General features: G+C 36.8%; 2 protein-coding genes and 1 long non-coding RNA gene across 4 annotated transcripts; all 3 read left to right on the top strand.

The window, feature by feature from the left end:
- The first annotated feature begins 40 nt into the window (after positions 1 to 40).
- On the top strand, positions 41 to 4,727 carry LOC136282946 (uncharacterized). 2 transcript variants are annotated; one of them, XR_010718522.1, is made up of 4 exons: positions 41 to 307; positions 2,654 to 2,983; positions 3,578 to 3,689; positions 4,071 to 4,727. It is a non-coding gene; the product is annotated as an uncharacterized lncRNA (long non-coding RNA). The 2 variants fall into 2 exon arrangements; XR_010718521.1 differs by having other exon boundaries at positions 41 to 2,983.
- Positions 4,728 to 5,155: 428 nt separating this feature from the next.
- Positions 5,156 to 9,739, top strand: LOC131779025 (uncharacterized). Its single transcript, XM_066171132.1, has 8 exons — positions 5,156 to 5,212; positions 5,653 to 5,692; positions 5,779 to 5,910; positions 6,269 to 6,351; positions 6,681 to 6,749; positions 6,942 to 6,999; positions 7,635 to 7,742; positions 8,718 to 9,739. The coding sequence occupies exons 1-8, from the start codon at positions 5,156 to 5,158 to the stop codon at positions 8,792 to 8,794; spliced, it is 624 nt and encodes a 207-aa protein (XP_066027229.1). The 3' UTR covers positions 8,795 to 9,739.
- A 1,096-nt stretch (positions 9,740 to 10,835) lies between these two features.
- Positions 10,836 to 20,514, top strand: LOC131778964 (uncharacterized). The gene is made up of 11 exons (XM_059095457.2): positions 10,836 to 11,102; positions 13,907 to 13,952; positions 14,611 to 14,673; positions 14,760 to 14,891; positions 15,275 to 15,357; positions 15,677 to 15,745; positions 15,941 to 15,998; positions 16,712 to 16,900; positions 17,115 to 17,174; positions 17,845 to 17,976; positions 18,922 to 20,514. The coding sequence occupies exons 1-11, from the start codon at positions 10,947 to 10,949 to the stop codon at positions 19,539 to 19,541; spliced, it is 1,608 nt and encodes a 535-aa protein (XP_058951440.2). The 5' UTR covers positions 10,836 to 10,946; the 3' UTR covers positions 19,542 to 20,514.
- Positions 20,515 to 20,604: the final 90 nt, after the last annotated feature.

Raw genomic sequence — 20,604 nt, 5'->3', positions numbered from 1 at the left:
ATTAGGACTTGTTTGAAATTTGCATTTGAACCCCGTTTAAATGTGGTGTTTCGGCAGCTTTCCTGCTCATGATGGAATTCTTTGTCTCGTGACCAACCCTTCGTGAAACTGTCGCAAGTTAATAAACGGTGCCAAAGGATCGCAAGAACACATGCCTGCAACAATTCCTTTGCAGGTTTTCGCAGCCGTTCTCTTGGTTATCACAGGAGCATTGATAAACATGTTAGGAGCAAAGGTGCCCGAGAAAACAAGATGTTCTCGCGCTCGCGGTCTGGACAAAAAGATGTCTCTCACAAAGCCACCTCAGGTATGAATATTATCGGTGTCTTGAGATTTACAGCCGAAGTTAAGGTCTTAATTATGATGGCCAACTCAACTGTAAGCGGAGAATGAAACATTCAGCCCCAGCTGACAACAGCTCTGTAATTATCCATTTAATTGTCAAATAAAAATCGCATTGGAAGGTGACCGGGCAAGAGGTTGTGGCAAACGTTATTTAAATTTACAGAGAAAGGAATATGTTCAGTAACTGGATAATGCGTCTATGAAGATAAAAATAATCAAACACAGGAAATGGGCCTTCGAGTGAGCCGTAATTGGTGAGCTTTTCGTTCGCATCAGCTCAGTATGTGGTAAACAAACCCTAAAAGATTTTGTACTGTTTTATTTCAATTAAATTAGTTGGAAGTTCTTTAATAAGAAAAAGAACTACCATGTATATCCATGTGGTTAACTTCGGGGTTTATAAAACGTAGAAATGATGGATTTATCATGCAATTAAATCAGATCGAGATCACTTGTGTGCATCAAATCATTATCAAATAGGTCAACCATGAATTCACGATTTATTTCGAGAATTTGCGGAATTTTTCCTTTTGCCATTTGGTGCTTAGATACCCACGGAGCACTGTGCTGTTGCTATTTTTGTTTAAATCTCTGTTCTTATTTTCTTAATTCTATATTTACTTTAATTTTGTTTTGCTTCACATATGCAGAGAGCGTACTTTTTCTTGGAAAGAATATCATGAAAACATTCTTAATGATCTGGCGAGGTCAAAAAATCAAGTAATCATTTTTTTTCTATACAGCCTCTCGCTCTGATTTACAATTTCACTCATTTGCGTCTGATAAATTTTCACCTCAAAGTTAATTCGCGTTCCTTCGTGCTCTTTGAAGCTTTCGTTTTGACCAAAAACCTGCTGGGAGCAAGGTGTTTGATTTTTTATTCCGTTTAGACAAGCAGCACATTTTTCAAACTTGCTAAGGTTGAACTTTGGCGAAATAGTACTAGACAGGTTAGTGTAAGTTACAAAGGAAAGCAGAATTAAGATTATAAATGTCAAACACGTTTTTCCTCTTTTGTTTGTATTTTGATTAAAAAGCTTCTTACGAATTAATTAAGAGTTGCCAAATTGATATTGGGTAGTATTAGAGGATGCAAACTGGAATGAATTCTATTTTTCTTCCCTCTCTAGTTAATTTTTATTGTAAGAATTTATTGATGTCATACAACGGTGCAATTCTGTTTTATTGCATTGGCACGAGTTTTGAATCAAAAGTCGAATCTTTTCTTCATCAGTTCTCAGCTATCAACTTGGAAGACTTCCAATGTATGTAAACTGCTGAGACTGGATATTTGTTAGGGATCTATGGACCTTTTTAATTCGCTGCCGAATTATTAGTGTTCGAAACAAAAACAAAGAAAGGTTTGAACGACGTAGGGCAATCAAAGTTCATCAAGACCTTGCATTCTTCGTGACATCAGGTTTGGACCGGAGACGAAAAGCTTTCGGTGCAAAACCAATGGTCATAGGAGAGCACTTGAATGAGGACTTTACGTTGTTTTGCCAGACTGTTAGGTATCGATACTATTGTTGGTGTTTTCAGCAGCATTTGAATCAACTTATGCGATGTTGTTTCATTGTCTCTTGAAAAGAATGATTTTTGCCTCAGGGCGATTCTGAGATTGTCATTCACTACTGTAGCCAGTATCGACAATGGACGACGAATGCAAACAGAGAGGGCTGTGTGACACGATAAACGGGCGCGAATCAGCATCATGTAAATATTGCAAATGCTGCCTCTATCGTCAATCATGCGACTTTTAAGTAAAAAGCAGTTATTTTGTCAAAATAATGAATAATGATTAATCTTTACAAAAAGATATGATATGACGTTTAGATCCTTTGAAAAAGCACATGTTTGATTATCAGCGGTGTTTCTGTGATTAGCGAAGGATCTAGAAGAACCATATAAAATTTTTGTTTACCCACGTTGAAGTGAAAATCTTTTTTTTCCAGTGCAGTTTGGACGTAAATCACTACAGAGATGACTTAAAAATTCCATGGCGAAAACAGTTAAAAAACAATTGAAAATCAATTGACGACTGCATCTTCTCTTTCAAACATTTCAATTGTTTCATCAATCAGCCTGGGTGATTAACTATTAAAGTGTTGTATCCATTATTGACTTCACGCAAGGATTTTACAGCGATGCATAAATATGAGGAAGACCACTTGAGTTAAGCGACGTCCTTCAAAAGAACTGTGAGGAACCAAATTATTTTACCAGTGTTGATTAGTAGAGAGTTCGATTTTAGATTTGTAGTAGGTAGAGTGTCATAAGCACAATATAAATATTTCTCTGGATGTAGGTTATAAAGGGAAGGTTCACATAAGCTGTATGTAAACAGTCCGGGCCATAACCATTTCTGGATACTTGATGACGTCACCAACATGGATGTCGTAGTGGGACATCGAGGAAACTCACTCATTACTTTATTCGAGCCCTAGTGACTTGGTTCCCTACCCATATCCCATGAAACCTTGCCAAATTACAGAAGACAAGCAATTACACACAACAAGCAAAGAACTGATGGTGATCGCGATGACGTGAAGGAAAAATTCAGATGAAAAGTCGGGTGGAGGTCCATGTTGCGAAGGGCTCGATCGAGGAATAACCTCTATTTAGTTGAGGTTTTCAGGTATGCAACATTTTTTTTGATTCCTAAAAAATATCTTTTAAAAAACTAGAATAAATTTGCTTCCAATTTGTCAAAATTCCAATCGAGTGCACGAGGTTTTTGCTCGAGTGCACAAATGTTGAAAGTCTGTTAGTGTGCAAACTACCAGACGGATTCCTTTGTTCAGATCCATCGGAGTATCGTGTAAACCATAAATTTTAACCATACGTTATGGCCGGCCAATTTAAAGTAAAAGGACAATTATTTATCGGACCTTTATAAGCCTACATTGTGAATTTCAGATCAAGCCAACAGCATGGATGAACACATTCAGTATCTCGAGACACTTTGTCGTCTTTGTGGCACAAATCTGCCACGGACCTGGGTCAGTGCTACAAACAAAGAATCTTTTCAATCGGAGCTCTGGATGAAATTTCGAATCAATGTCGATCTTGACATCAGAGAGATTCATTCAGCTAAGGCGAATGCACACTAAAAAATAATTTCAGGAAACCACGGATCTAACACATAAATGTGATTATCCAGCGAGTAAGTTCTCCTTCGGGCAAACATAAAACAAAGAGGTATTCGTTCACTGAGCTCTCACATCTTCAGGTATCGTATCCGGGAAATGTGCGATACGAGGGGCATGAAGATGAAAATAAAGAAATCACATTGGTGGAAAGCCTTGCCGAAGTGTCTCTATTACAGCATTCCGGAAACAAAGGTTGGAGTTTAACTACACGAACTGATGAGAGTGAAATTTTCGTCTAAAACCACAAGGGACTTGTCTGTAATTGTGAAACTCGTTTAGAAACACCGCTCGTGCTTTCACATTTTGCAGTGATTACCTAAACAAACTTTCTATACGGGGTGTTCAAATCAAAGGGTAGTTGTAAAGGACATATTATTGCTGACTTAAAGCTGTAGGACCGAATTTGTAGTGTTCTGAGACCTAGATTCTCCCGCGAATCGATCAATAGCGCGCAAAATACCTTGTATGATTCTCTTGCATTGAATTCGATCATGTGTATTCGTCTTAATATAGATTGTGACTACTTGATTTTATTTTATCCCACTCATGTATTTATTGGCGTTTATTTTCCAGGTATCATAATTTCAAGATCAAAGCTCCACGTGGAACACCGCTTGTTATTCAAAGTGAAGACGACAACACGTATGACTCGCATGCACTGGCTTGTCTTCTTCCACGAGAAATGGAACGCATTCCAGAGGCTCTACGAGAAGTCCAGATTTTCACCTCACTCGTCCCAATTGTTATCAGTGCGCGTTATTTGGTTCAACCTTATTTAATTGGTTTTCTTGTAACCCAAAATAGGGAAATCAACGGACAGTAACATCGAGGCCAAGCTCTACCCAGAAGTTCTCCAGATACAAACAGGCTGGCGGAGGAGCTTTTATTCCTGTGACGCTCTTGGTGGAAGGACCACAGCCTTACAAAGAATTTGTGCTAGAAAGAATCCCTTTACTCTTCCAGAATGCGAGAATGTCGGGGACATGCATGTTGAATGTTTGAAATAAACGAATATTTTTAATGGTATCTTACGTCCAGTCCTTATTGGCGAATTTTTTTCAGCTTACTACCGCATTACAACATGGCCGCCACAAAAAAAAAAATCAGCTTCTTCTTGTTTCCAGCACCTCTCGGCTAAATTTGCTTTGTTTTGGTTTTGATCTCACCCAATCACAAAGCTCGAAACCGATATCCAGAAATGGTTATGGCCCGAACTGGTAAACTAAGTACCTGCAAATTTATTTATATAATAAAATTATTTTTCTATTTTGACGGAAGTATAAGTTTTCGGGAAAATAAGGAAGAATGATACGGGGGTACGCTTTTGGAAAATAACAAAATATTTAGACCCGGACCAAAACCTATATCTATGTCTGTAATATTGATTCTAAAACAACCTGAATTGGAAAGAGAATAAATAGAATCGCTTAATAACATGACTTATCTTATTATTTATATCTTGAATCCATTCTTTTCCAATAGCCTCACAGGTAATGTGTGGAAACGGCCCAAGAGTGAATAAGCCACTTAACTAAAGAAGCTTTTATTCTTGTGTGTTCATAATCTGCAGCCACTACTAAAAAAATAACGCAAGGGAATAAGAATTAAAAGAAAGGAACTGTGATTATTATTTTTTTTTTACAAAAATAGTTACTTTCATGTCCAGGGGTTCAGAAGTGTGCAGAAGTAATAATTCAGAAGCGCTGTCGGTTCTTGTACTAAGTTATCAATCATTCAATGAAATGTACAAAAATCATCTAAAATTAATATACGGTTTTGATGGCAGGCTGGTGACTAGAGTGACGTCTTTATGTTAACTTTAGTCGATCGGAAAATTAGGCCGGACAGTATGCAAGACCATATGCACTTATTACTTATTAAGAGAATGAAAAATTTTAAAGCTTTTTTTTTAAACACTTGCATCGAAAATTGCAGCGAATGTATTCAAAATAATCAATAGTTATAGATGATACTGTTTGATGATTCTAGGATTTTTTTTACTCTCATCTATCTTCAGGGCGATATATTTGTTTCACCTCTAATGCATCTAAACTCAAACTTTTAACTAGCTCTTAATATTTGAACGGGAAAAAAGTTATATTCTTTTGTAGATTTTAGATCATGCAACAAAAATTAATGGAAAATTGTGGAAAAGACAATCTTTCAGCGCCGAAAAAGATCAACCTTTTCGAATAGTAAGTTTTGGATAATTTTAACTCTTCATATTCGAGTTGAACATATCTGATTGAGCAGTGACACGATCGAATCCTTTTTATTTTAGATTGCCCGGGCAGAGCCAATGAGTCAACACCAGTACCTGAAGAGCAGTATGCCTCCCGACCTCTTGCAGCCATTCGGCAATATGAAGATACGGACAACTGGTTCGCAGACGTATCATGGGGTCCACTTAATGGTACTTAAATTCTTTTATGTTCGACATTTAATACAACCAGAATCGTAGTTTCAGTAAAATCCATTTATCCTCGTATTTTATGCCGAGCTCTTGTTGGTATCAAAATGTGGATCCAAAATTCTTTAAGGATTTAACACGTTTTCCCTCTTTTCCGTCTGAGTAGCGACGGAAGTAGGCTATCGAAACGTTTGAAGCTTTGAAAAACTTTCTTTGAACAGAAAATGTTTCAAAAGTATGGGGAGGTGAAGTTTATGTGGAGGTGAACTGATGAAACTCAGCATGCATTGCATTTCCGCCATTTTGTGCTTATACTTCATTCTAATGGTCCATTATACTTTTTTGCCTTTCTTTGTCCTAGATCCTTATAAATACTTGAAAGGACACCTAATTCGCCTATTGGTTGGTCCTGGGCCAGACATATTTTGCACTGTACTTCCAAAGGTGAGATCAGGGATACCTTTGAGTTCTCCGACGACCGGCTGACACGAAAAGCTGTCAGACGTCTATAATCTATAAACAGCCGGTTTAGGTATACGTAAAATGATGGTGATCAAAGCAACGTCAAGTAGTTTAGGTAAAATCAGTGATGGGCAATCAGTCATGTGTCTTTTACCATCCAAAAGTTGACGAAATTGTAATAACATTTGCAAACAATACTTTTTTCACTTTTTATGTGCAGCACTAGTGCGGGATGAAAAACGTTGCATTCCCACAATCGGCTCGAACATAACATATGAAATGATCAGTTTTCCACCGTTTTTTTTTTTCAGAATCAAACTTCCCTCAGAATAAACATCTCACAGTATGGTTATCATTACCCGGATTATATAAAACTTGGGGTGAGCTTTTCTGTACTTCTGATTCAAGTGATTTGGTCCTATTTTGTGGATAGGACACTCGAAAAATGGTCAGTTAGGATGTCTTTTTTTAGCTCTTAATTTCACTTCATACTTATATGGAGTCGCCGATCACAGAACATTGATTGGCCTCTTTTATTTCTGCAATCACTGATTTCATTTTCTCTTTTTAAGATCATCAGCATCCCTCATAAGAAAAACATCGCAATGAATATTTTTGATGTTATTCCATGTGAGTTTTATTTAGTCAAAAGAATGATTTAATCAGTTTAGAATTATTCACTAGAATAGTACCTGCCATTCACTTCCGAACTAGCCAATCAACGCGCGCGAAAAGCACTATTCACTTGTGTGGTATCTACTAATAGAGGATTTGTCAAACACGACAGATGTGTGAAAGTGTTGAAATCATTAAAATTCTGGCTGGAAAAGTAAAGACATAAAGCAGAATGGTTAGAAAAAATTGGAGTCCTGTTGAAGAAAACGACTTACTCGTATACCTAGTAACTTCTTTCGTATGGTTTTTGGAAAATTTGATGCTTTGTGTCACTATGCATCATAAAGTCCCTTACTGTGCCATCATGGTTTGAGAAACTTGTGGTAATGTTTAGGTTATAATAGTCAAACAATTTTTTTTACGAAAAGAAACTTATGGTTGGGTGAAGGAGGAAGTTTCTAAAGATACTGTGTTGCTAAGTCGGGTATTACAAGATACTTTGCTCGAAACACCTGTTTAAAAATTTTCTTCGGTGGCTGATTTATATTATCAAATCTGTCTATACTAACAATTTATATCAAGGGTGGATGAATTTTTCTCGTGTCCAGTATTTTTGTTTTGTGTCTGTTATCTATTATCTTGTTCAACAGTACCATCATCAGAATCACCACCAACCATATCTGCAAAGACAGAAAAAGCAACGACAAAAACTGCAACAACGACAAGAGTTACCATTACAAGTGATAAAATAACGAAAGGTAAGATTTGTAATGGCAAGAGAAAAATGTGATCCTCTGTTTCCTGGAACGGATTTTACAATTTTCTACAGAAAAATATTATTTTCCATTTTCCCACCAGTGTTTTTATATCCTCTCTATATCTATATGATCAAATTAAACGTCATGATTGAATCTGTAGTGGTTCACTTATCACTGACATTCGAGTACTTACGAAAACAACACTTCACAGTTTACTATTATGCAGCCTTCTTTCATTTACAGTTTTGTACTTTTATCAAGTCTTCCTCAGCAACAACTTCGCAGGGAACCCTCTCTAACAAATGCAAGTTTAAATTGAAGAACTCCAGTTTCGATGACCGTTTTTCTCTCCTTTGTCTTCAATTATAGCACGCCGAGTATTACTTTCTTTGTACAAATCGAGTAGAATTTCTACTCTATCATTTAATTTTTTTTATTCAACATATTTCAAGTTACTATGAATTACGAAATCCAAATAAATGATTGAGCTATAGAGTCAAATGAGTGAAACGAGCTATGGAGTTAAACGTGTAAACTCTTTGATTTCTCATTGGCTCTACGTGATGGCAATCTTTAATCTGATTGGCTGTATTTTGCGTTATTTTATTTTGACCTACGATTCTCAAATGCAAAACGCTTTATAGAATGAAATAACCTCCTAAATGGTTAAACAATTGTGGATAGGTTGGGTGAGGCATGATGAGAGTAGCCTGAAAAGCCAAAACCTTTTAGCCAAAGGGTAACCAGCGCACTCATCTTTGATCTCTTGGTAATAGCATGCGCTCGTGTTCCTTTGTCAGAGGAGGTTATACCTTATTATACCCACAGGTATCTTGTACCTGTTTGTTCTTACATGAAATGTGAACTGAGACTGCAACATAGATTGCTAATGATCACGTTAGGTCATAGCATGATTGACTCTTGTATAACTTCCTTGCGACTGGTGTAAACTGTACGTATTTTTTTGTTTCCCAGATTACACCACCACTCTGATTACTACTTTAGCAGTGTCTCTCGGGGTACTCGGAGGGAATGCCTGGGAAGCCTTTTGAAGTTAACATGGAGGAGAGTGTTTACAACAGTTATAAAGTAATTGCAGTGTTTTCCAAAAACTTGATGCTCAGTAATTACTGCATCCATGAATTGGACCTTGCTAAGTATCACCTTCTTAAAGAAAGAGACGACAGCCTGGTCGTGATGAGAATTGATAAAACGGATTGTGAGATGCTCTCTCGGGGATTGAAGAAACGAAGTTTCCTAGACTATGCCAATCCCTTGGAAAAACCTTTCTGGAAAAGCAAACACGTTAAGTTTCTGGACACCTCTAATGATCTTGATGAAGAATGTATGACATAAGACAAAGACAATGATAACTGTTTCCAAACGATTTTATCGAAGAAAATCATCAGAAAAGAATTGCTTACGAAAGAACAATCGGTACCGCTACCGAAGTATCTGTTATTTCAGAGACAGAGGGAACCTCTGTTTAAGAATGTGATCTAGATTTATAGTCGTGTTAATAGCTATACAAGTTATTGTGTTCTGGAAAAAGGTTTCATGTTACCAGCGATCAAAGAGATCTTCAGGGCTTAATAAGCTCGTCTAGTATTATGGCGTTCTAAAGTACAGCCGCTGTCGATATGTTCCCTCTGAAGTTTAGTCAAGTTTCGCACTTCTTTATACTTTTTTAACAGGGATGGGGAGGGGGAGGAATTTTTTTTTTAATGGGAAAAATTTTCTGAGAAAAACACCTTACTTCTTATCGCGCTCCTGGAGAGCCCGAAGGATTTTAAAAGGGAGGCGCTTTGCAAAGGTTCGAAAACACTGACAAGCAGCACCACCACAGAGATATTTATTTCACAAAGGGAACTATACTGACATATAACGGGAACCTTAACAAGTTTGTTTCATATTAAGATGTCTTTCATATGTTGAGTTCTATATTTTTGTATGTTGTACTTATCGCTAGCTTTGCTGAACTTAATACCTATATTTAAAAATACAAACAGCAACAACAGAAAAAATAGCTTTTGCACTTTTTTGAAACTTGTTTCTTTAACGAATTTCTGAGATGACCGTTTTTGAAAAAAAATAATTCCAGTAGTTCGTGGTTTTGTAGATAAATGAGCGTAGGAAAAGAAACTTCTCTTGGTCTGGATTTAACCAAAAGTAGTTGGAACAGTCACCTGAGAGACAAATCGAAACAAATCAGGGGAAGCCTGACTTGTACCAAGTTGTCTTCATGATGCACGCTACATGGAAATGGATGGGTAAGGAGGATGGAGTTGGCAGAAAGAGGTACCGTCGTGCCTTGCGCTTCTTGTACCCCCGTGTGGCCGGGAACTTCGGTTAAGAAAGCCTCTTTTTACTAGCGATCGATACCAAAGAGGAAAACTTGAAACTTTTTGCCTAATTATTGCATTTTCCCAGCTTGAGTTTGCTCATAATGATTCTGCGGGTTCTCTTTTAGTTAACAGCATTGATTCGCGACTTGATTGTTCATACCCCACGAAAATCGAAGCCACGCGCGATTATATTCAGCTCATGGCTCACCATTTTCGTCAGCTTGAATCTCTGTTATCATTTTGATTATCAAATTTATAAATCTATTGCTATAAATTGTTCCAATAGCCTATTTTAACACTTAAACCCTCAAACCAGGGACAAGCCTGCCTTGTTTGCCAGTTTTCACTTGTAGGTGGAAACAACGTGCTCTTTTTAAGAGGGATCATATTTCATGCACTAACATGTAGCTTCACTGCATCCAAGTAGTTGACTTTCATTTCCTGAAGCTGGTTTTTTATTTCTTATCGCGTTAATCAAAGTAAGAAACAGGCATGATGTACTCTGAATCTCCTATCGTAGCAGCCGGAATTAATGAACAAGCGGTATAATCAGTGATGTGGACTCAAAAAAATTCTCCCTATTTCATCAATATTTAAACTAATCCGCATTAACAAAGAGATCTTGGAGATCAATCTTAATAATCGAAAGCGACAGAATTACCCGAGTGTGAAACGAGATGTAAATAAAAACTAAAGCAAAAATGGGCCATTATGACTTGTTTGAAATTTGCATTTGAATCCTGTTTAAATGTGGTGTTTCGGCAGCTTTCCTGCTCATGATGGAATTCTTTGTCTCGTGACCAACCCTTCGTGAAACTGTCGCAAGTTAATAAACGGTGCCAAAGGATCGCAAGAACCCATGCCTGCAACAATTCCTTTGCGGGTTTTAGCAGCCGTTCTCTTGGTTCTCACAGGAGCATTGATAAACACGTTAGGAGCAAAGGTGGCCGAGAAAACAAGATGTTTTCGCGCTTGCGGTCTGGACAAAAAGATGTCTCTCACAAAGCCACCTCAGGTATGAATATTATCGGTGTCTTGAGATTTACAGCCGAAGTTAAGGTCTTAATTATGATGGCCAACTCAACTGTAAGCGGAGAATGAAACATTCAGCCCCAGCTGACAACAGCTCTGTAATTATCCATTTAATTGGCAAATAAAAATTACACTGGAAGGTGACTGGGCAAGAGGTTGTGGCAAACGTCATGCAAATTTACAGAGAAAGGAATATGTTCAGTAATTGGGTAATGCGCCTATGAAGATAAAAATAATCAAACACAGGAATAGGGCCTTCGAGTGAGCCGTAATTGGTGAGCTTTTCGTTCGCATCAGCTCAGTATGTGGTAAACAAACCCTAAAAGATTTTGCACCGTTTTATTTCAATTAAATTAGTTAGACGTTCTTTAATAAGAAAAAGAACTACCTCGTATATCCATTTAGGTAATAATAATTTAGGTATCATGGAAGGTTTATCAAATGTAGAATGATAGAACTATCATGCAATTAAATCAGATCGAGATCACTTGTGTGCATCAAATCATTATCAAATAGGTCAACCATGAAGTCACGATTTATTTCGAGAATTTGCGGAATTTCTCTTTTTGCCATTTGGTGCTTAGATACCCACGGAGCACTGTGCTGTTGCTATTTTTGTTCAAATCTCTGTTCTTTTTTTCTTTATTCTATATTTACTTGAGTTTTGTCTGCTTCACATATGCAGAGAGCGTACTTTTTCTTGGAAAGAATATCACGAAAACATTCTTAATGATCTGGCGAGGTAAAAAAATCAAGTAATGGTGAAAAAAATTATATTCAGAGACAAGGCATCAAGATACACATTTGTTTTCTATACAGCCTCTCGCTCTGATTTACAATTTCACTCATTTGCGTCTGATAAATTTTCATTTCAAAGCTAATTCGCGTTCCTTCATGCTCTTCGTAGCCTTTGTTTTGATCAAAAACCTGCTGGGAGCAGGGTGTGTGATTTTTCATTCTTTTAGACGAGGTGCACATTTTTCAAAGCTTGCTAAGCTTGAACTTTGGCGAAAAAATATTAGGCACGCTGGTGTAAGTTGCAAGGGAAAACAGAATTAAGATTAAAAATGTCAAACACGTTTTTCCTCTTTTGTTTGAATTTTGATTAAAAAGCTTCTTACGAATTAATTAAGAGTTGCCAAATTGATATTGGGTAGTATTAGAGGATGCAAACCGGAATGAATTCTATTTTTCTTCTCTCTCCAGTTTATTTTTATTGTAAGAATTTCTTGATGTCATAAAACGGTTCAATTCTGTTTTTATGCATTGGCACGAGTTTTGAATCAAAAGTCGAATCAGCAAATGTAGCACTTGGAAAGCTGCTAGTCTTAGAAAGCTGTTAGTCATAGAAAGCTTTAGTCTGAGAAATATTTTCTTAAAACTCATTGATCAGTTCTCAGCTATCAACTTGGAAAACTCCCAATCTATGTAAACTGCTGAGACTGGATATTTGTTAGGGATCTGTGGACCTTTTTAATTCGCTGCCGAATTATTAGCGTTCGAAACAAAACAAAAACAGGTTTGAACGACGTAGGGCAATCAAAACATTCATCAAGACCTTGCATTCATCGTGACATCAGGTTTGAACCGGAGACGAAAAGCTTCCGGTGCAAAACCAATGGTCATAGGAGAGCACTTGAATGAGGACTTTACGTTGTTTTGCCAGACTGCTAGGTATCGATACTACTGTTGGTGTTTTCAGCAGCATTTGAATCAACTTATGCGATGTTGTTTCATTGTCTCTTGAAAAGAATGATTTTTGCCTCAGGGCGATTCTGAGATTGTCATTCACTATTGTAGCCAGTATCGACAATGGACGACGAATGCAAACCGAGAAAGCTGTGTGACACGATAAAAGGGCGTGAATCAGCATCACGAAAATATTGAAAATGCAGCCTCCATCGCCAATCATGCGACTTATAAGTGAAAAGCACTTATTTTGTCAAAAGAATGAATGATTATTAATCATCACAAAAAGATATGATATGACGTTTAGATTCTTTGAAAAAGCACATGTTTGATTATCAGCGGTGTTTCTGTGATTAGCGAAAGATCTAGAAGAACCATTGAAAATTTTTTTTACCCACGTTGAAGTGGAAATCTTTTTTTTCTAGTGCACTTTGGACGTAAATCACTACAGAGATGACTATACAATGCAATTGGCGAAATCAGTTAAAAAACAATTGATAATCAATTGACGACTGCATCTTCTCTTTCAAGCATTTCAATTGTTTCATCAATCAACCTGGGTGATTAACTATTGAAGTTTTGTATCCATTATTGATTCCACGCAAGGACTTAACATCGATGCATAAATATGAAGAAGACCACTTGAGTTAAATGACGTCCTTCAAAAGAACTGTGAGGAACCAAGTTATTTCACCAGTGTTGATTAGTAAAGAGTTCGATTTAAGATTTGTAGTAGGTAGAGTGTCATAAAAACATTGTAAATATTTCTATGGATGTAGGTTATAAAGGGAAGGTTCACATAAGCTGTACAAAAACTAAGTACCTGCAAATTTATTCACACACTAAAATTATTTTTCTATTTTGACGGAAGTATAAGTTTCCGGGAAAATAGGGAAACATGATACAGGAGTACGCTTTTGGCAATGAACGAAATATTTAGACCCGGAACAAAACCTATATATACGTCTGTAATATTAATTCTCCTGAAACAACCTGAATTGGAAAGAGAATAAATAAAATCACTTAATACCATGACTTACCTAATTATTTATATCTTGAATCAATTTTTTTCCAATTGTCTCTCTTGTTCATACACAGGTACTAAATTCAGTCCTCTGCAACCGGTGTCTCAGAAGGAGATCAGGTAATGCGTGAAAACGGCCCAAGAGTGAATAAGCCACTAAACTAAAGACGTTTTTATTCTTGCGTGTTCATAATCTGTAGCCACCATACAAAAAATAACGCAAGGGAATGAGAATTAAAAGAAAGGAATTGATTTCTGTTTACAAAAATAGTTACTTTCGCGTCCAGGGGTTTAGAAGTGTGCAAAAGTAATGATTTAGAAGCGCTGTCGGTTCTTGTAATAAGTTATCGATCATTCAATGAAATGTACAAAATCATAAAATGAATATACGGTTGTGATGGCAGGCTGGTTACCAGAGTGACGTCTTTACGTTAACTTTAGTCGATCGGAAAATTAGGCCGGACAGTATTCAAACCATATGCACTTATTAGTTAAGAGAATGAAGAATTTTTAAAGAATTTTTTTTTCAAACATTTGCATCAAAAATTTCAGCGAATGTATTCCAAATAATCAATAGTTATAGATGATACTGTTTGTTAAAACCAGGGTTTTTTTTTTCACTCTTATCTTTCCTTGGGGCGATATAAATGTTTCGCCTTTAAATATACATAAACCCAAACGTTTTACTGGCTCGTGATGTTTGAACGGATAAAAAGTTATATTCTTTTGAAAATTTTCATGCAACAAAAGTTAAAAACATTGATATTATCATTTACAGCGAAGCACACCTTTGTGGAAAAGACAATCTTTCAGCGCCGAAAAAGATCAACCTTTTCGGATAGTAAGTTTTGGATAATTTTGACTCTTCATATTCGAGTTGATCATATCTGATGGAGCAGTAACACGTTGGAATCCCTTTTATTTTAGATTGCCCGGGCAAAGTGAATGAATCAACACCAGTGCCTGAAGAACAGTTTTCTTCACGACCTTTTGTAGCTATTCGACGATACAAAGATACGGACAACTGGTTCGCAGACGTTTCATGGGATCCACTTAATGGTACTCAAATTCTTCTATGCTCGGCATTTAATACAACCAGAATCGTAGTTTCAGTAAAATCCATTAATCCTCGTGTTTCATGCCGATCTCTTCAGCGCAAGCCACTGAGTAATGATTTTCAACCAGGATAAATATTAGTATCAAAATGTGGATCCAAAATTCTTTAAGGATCTTTTCCGTCTGAGCAGCGACGGAAATAGGCTATCGAAACGTTTGCAGCTTTGAAAAACTTTCTTTGAACAGAAAATGTTTCAAAAGTATGGGGAGGTGAAGTTTATGTGGAGGTGAACTGATGAAGCTCTGTATGCATTGCATTTCCGCCATTTTGCGCTTATCCCTCACTCTACTGATCTACAATACTTGTTTGCCTTTCTTTGTCCTAGATACTAATAAATACTTGAAAGGACATCTAATTAAGTTATCAGTTGGTCCTGGGCCAGACATATTTTGCACTGTACTTCCAAAGGTGAGATCACGGATACCTTTGAGTTCTCCGACGACCGGCTGACACGAAAAGCTGTCAGACTTCTATAATCTATAAACAGCCGGTTTAGGTATACGTAAAGTGATGGTGATCAAAGCAACGTCAAGTAGTTTAGGTAATATTAATGATGGGCAATCAGTCATATGTCTTTTACAATCCAAAAGTTGACGAAATTGTAATAACATTTGCAAACAATACATTTTTCACTTAATATGTGCAGCAGAGTGAAAAACGTTGCATTCCTGCAATCGACGCGAACCTAACCTATGAAATGATCAGTTTTCCGCCATTTTTTTTTCAGAATCAAACTTCCCTCAGAATAAACATCTCGCAGTATGGTTATCAATACCCAGATTATATAGAACTTGGGGTGAGTTTTTCTGTCCTTCTGATTCAAGTGATTTAGTCTTGTTTTGTGGATGGGACACTCGAAAAACGGTCAGCGAGGATTTATTCTTTTTAGCTCTTCATTTCGCTTCATTTTTGTATGGAGTCGCCGATCACAGAATGTTGATTGGCCTTTTTTATTTCTGCAATCACTGATTTCATTTTCTCTTTTTTAAAGATCCTCAGCATCCCTCATAATACAGGAGGCTTCGCATTGAAAAGTTATGATAGTCCATGTGAGTTTTAATTAGTCAAGAGAACGATTTAATTGGTTAACCATTATTCACTAGAAGAGTACTAGCTAGCCAATCAGCGTGCGAGAAAAGGACTATTTACTTGTATGTTATATACTAAATGTAATAGTTATTGTCGAGGCTTGTGGTGAAATCAATAATAATCAAGGTAGGGGATATGTCAAACACAACAGATGTGCGAAAGTATTGAAATTATTGAAGTTCTACTGTTTCGTTTGGCAGTAAAAGTAAAGACATGCAGCAGAATGGTTCGAAAAAAATTGGATTTATGTTAAAGAAAATGACTTACTCGTATATCTAGTTACTTCTTTCGTATGGTGTTTGGAAAATTTTTATTTCCCATCCTCATTTTGATGCTTTGTGTCACTGGGCATCATAAATTCCCTTACTGTCCATCATGGTTTGAGAAACTTGTAGTAATATTTGGGTTATAATAATCAAACAATGTTTTTTTTACGAAAAGAAACTTATGGTTGGGTGAAGGAGGAAGTTTCTAAAGAAATTGTGTTGTTGTGTCGGGTATTACAAAATACTTTGCTCGAAACACCTGTTTAAAAATTCTCTTTGGTGGCTGATTTATATTATCAACTCTGTCTATACTAACAATTTATATCAAGGGTGGATGAATTTTTCTCGTGTCCAGTATTTCTGTTTTGTGTTATTTATTGTCTGTTATTTATTATCTTCTTCAACAGTACCATCATCAGAATTATCACCAACCACATCTACAAAGAGAGAAACGGCGACAAAGGCAACAACGGCAACGACGTCAACAACAACAACAACGGCAACAACGACAACGACAACGACAACGGCAACAACAACAACAACAACAACGGCAACAACGACAAGAGCTTCCACTACAAGTGATAAAACAACGAGAGGTAAGCTTTGTGATGGTAAGAGAAAAATGTGATCCTCTATTTCCTGGAACGAATTTTATAATTTTCCGTAGAGAAATCCTTGTATTTTTATGTTTAAATGATTAAATTAAACGTCATGAATGAACCTGTAGTGATTCACTTATCACTGACATACCAGTACATACGAAAATAACACTTCAACGTTTATTCACATGCAGCCTTCTTTCATTTACAGTTTATACTTTGTTTAAGTCTTCTTCAGCATCAACTGCGCAGGGAACCCTCTCTAACAAAGGTAAGTTCAAATACAATAACTCCAGTTTCTCCTGTGCCTTCAATTAGAGCGCGTTAAGTATTGCTTTCATTGTACAAATCGAGTAGAATTTCTGCTCTATCATTTCTTTTTTTAATGCAACATATTTCAAGTTACTATGAACTGCGAAATCCAAATAAATGATTGAGCAATAGAGTCAAATGAATATAGGATAGAACGACATTCGTGGTTTCTATAATTTGCCTAAAATCAGCTTAAAAGAGAGAGAAGAATAAGTCTTCTTATATCACTATCAATAGCGTGCTATGTTGAGCGCAAATGCGGGAAAGACTTAGCCAATGAAATTCTCATCGGTCATTTCTAAATGATCACCGTTTTCGAGAATCCCAGAACTATTTAGGAAAAACAAATCCAGTGCCGTGAATTTTGCTCACTTGAATGTGTCCTGCATTGAATGCAGCATCCCTACGTTCTCCATCAAAACATCGGAGCAATACGCGAGTTGCATCTAGCATTATTTCAAGGAGTCAACTGATAACAAGTTAGGTGAAGTGTTAGGTTGGGGCTGGGGTAGGTGCGCATTTGGTCAGATTCTGACATCAAAAGAGGATTAGCGCTGACATAGATTTGAATCTTCTTTAAAACAAAACTTTGTACTTACAGTTAATTTGATTTCATTCTGTTCGTCCAGATAACAACAAAGCTATCAGATATGTTTTCATATCTGCTGGTATCCTTGTTGGTCTACTGGTAGGAATACTGGTTATTATTTTTCGCAGAAAGTTCGTGTCGCGGCCCATGGAACACACTTCTGTCTCAGCAGGTTTGTCTTTGTCCTCTAAACATCTAGACACGTCTGATGTTACTTTAGTTTGAAATGCTCCCATTTTTAACTCGGGCTCTCCCTGGTCTTTTTTTTTTGTGGCTGGCAAGGCTTCATTCCCAATTTTGCTGTTGTTTTCCTTCTATTAACCTTTAAAATTTCTCAGATAAAGTGTTCATTTTCACTCGTATTTTCTGTGGTGCCGTACATTTAGCAGGACATGACGGTCACATAAACATCGAGCGTTTATTCGATGTTTTGGGCAGTGGAGATGACACTCGAACCTTGCACATCTAGCGTAGAAAATATTTGGCTCGAGGTCTGTACGTCACTAACTAAAGCCAAATGCCTTCCCGTCTGGCACTCCCTCAGTAAATAGGCAAATATTATCCTCTCGTTGGTGATAGAAAAGAAGAAGTCTGACAATTCTGAAAATCTCAATAGTAAAGACTTAAAATATTCAATCGCTTTTAAGACCTCTTTAAAAGATTTTTAAATCAGGAGCTCATAATACTAAACCGTACAGAGTGCCATTGAATGGAAAACGAACTTGTATATCTTATTAAAGGGCAGAATTTATTGAAATTCAAAATTAACTAAAGAGATTCTGAACCTGGGAGTGTGTGGTTTTTTTTCGTTTCTATTTTTTATCAAAGTATGTCGGAAAGCTATTCGCCAGCTACCAATATATAGCGACTTATTCACAGAACGTTTAAAGCCAAAGATTCATTCAGCAAACTCTTTGGCATGACTCATGCCAAGTGAACGTTTTCGTTAAATTTCTGATTCTTGTTTGATGTGTTTCTCTTGGGCTGTTCGGTTACCTTAGAATTATTCTAAGGGAAGGAAGAAACACAGGTTCTGAGCCAGCCCTCCCCTAAACAGGCAGTGCTTGAAAGCAGAAATAGCACATAACAGGTTTTACGTATTTTCTCATATTTTTAGGGTCTAGAATAACATTGTCCAGCAGTTCGGGATCTGAGGAGAAAGAGTTGGATAGTCCAGGAGCGGAGAGCTACGTATTCATTATGTTTAACGAAAGAGACTGTAAATGGATGAAAAACAAAATTCTACACCTTCTTGAAAAACAACATAAACTAAAATGCCGAGTTCACTACAGAGACTTTTACCCTGGGAGAGTTTTTTATGAGACTATGTCAGAGAGTGTATACGCAAGCTACAAAAACATAGTTGTTTATTCAAAGAACTTTTTAAAAAGTACTAACTGTTGTTATGAGCTGGAACAAGCGGAGCAACGACTTTTAAGCGAAAATGACAACAGTCTGGTCATCATAAGAATTGATGACGCAGATTTACAAGAGCTTCCTAGAACGTTGCAGAATAGAAGCGTGATCGACTATGACAGTAATCATGAAAAACCTTATTGGGAAAAAAAGCTCCTTCAGTTTCTAAAGGTGCCCGTTGCGGTTAGATCAGAGAGAAAAATAGCAACAGTAATGACAGGCAGACCAGCCGCATCTGAGGCGAAAAATGCCCTAGCAATAACTCGGTACAACAGGCTTGACAGTACAAAAAGCGATGACACCGTAATATCCTCTGTGTAACAGTCTATTATAAGTGAAGATTGGCATATAAAGAATTTGCGCGCGTTTTCTCACAATTACCGATGGCTTGTTGCTCAAGTAACGACGGGTTGATTCCAGAAAACGAAGGACTGAGAGGAATATTGCGAAGGAAAAGGGTGAACCTAAGCAATAACAACAGCAATATTGAGAGTACAGTAAAAGTATCAACTGTAAAAATTGGCAGTGCAGGAACTCTGACTAACAGCACTGATAGTGATTACACCGAAGTAGTTTTTTTTAAGCCAGATAAATCGCTATGTGACAGACGAGATGGATCTTGAAATTCTGGTACTGAGGCTAGAGATTTCTTTTTTTATTTGTAGTAAAGAAAACTTATAGCTCAATCTTGTGCTCTTGGATTTCCTCAAGGACAATAATAACGACGTATGCGCATGGAATAAAACGATTGCTTTAAAAAAGGAAAGGACGGCGATTCTACATGGGAAAATTTGAAAAAAATGTATATATATCGACGAGATTAACAACAAAACCACAAAGGAGTAATTTTGAAGCGCCTAACACTTTACTCTAATTATAGATTGGATTTTTTCATTTTAGAGAAAACCGTTTTAAACATTTCTTCTCATGTCAACCATGACAGGTACATATGTATAAACACGTGCATGGACATTCAACCAATTATCAAACGCAATATCATTAAGCTGCGTGTTGTAGTAGTTATGATTATGTTTTAGGGATTTAGGCTAAACTCTCTGACTTAAGGATTCCCAGACAAACATATTCCTAGAATGTCAGCAGGTTGTATAATCTTCATTGGGTGATTATTTATAACAGTGGGGAGCCGCAGTCGCAAACACACTTGAAAAGATACATACATGTATATACAAATAAATGAATAAAAGATGAATAACTAAACAAACAATACATAAATGAATTGTAAAAATGGATGAAACTGTAATTTTTCTTTTGATATTACTTTAATAAACTAATGAATAAGGGGATTTAAGAAACTCTTCTTCGTGGCCTCTGTTGTCATTAAATCTCGTTAACCTTCTCCTGATCATGCTTTCCGCCCTTACCG

This window comes from Pocillopora verrucosa, chromosome 8 (assembly GCF_036669915.1).
Source record: "Pocillopora verrucosa isolate sample1 chromosome 8, ASM3666991v2, whole genome shotgun sequence".
NCBI classification, from domain to species: Eukaryota; Metazoa; Cnidaria; class Anthozoa; order Scleractinia; family Pocilloporidae; genus Pocillopora; species Pocillopora verrucosa.
Note: the sequence above shows the minus strand (reverse complement) of the source record. Positions and strands in the feature narration are given on the sequence as shown.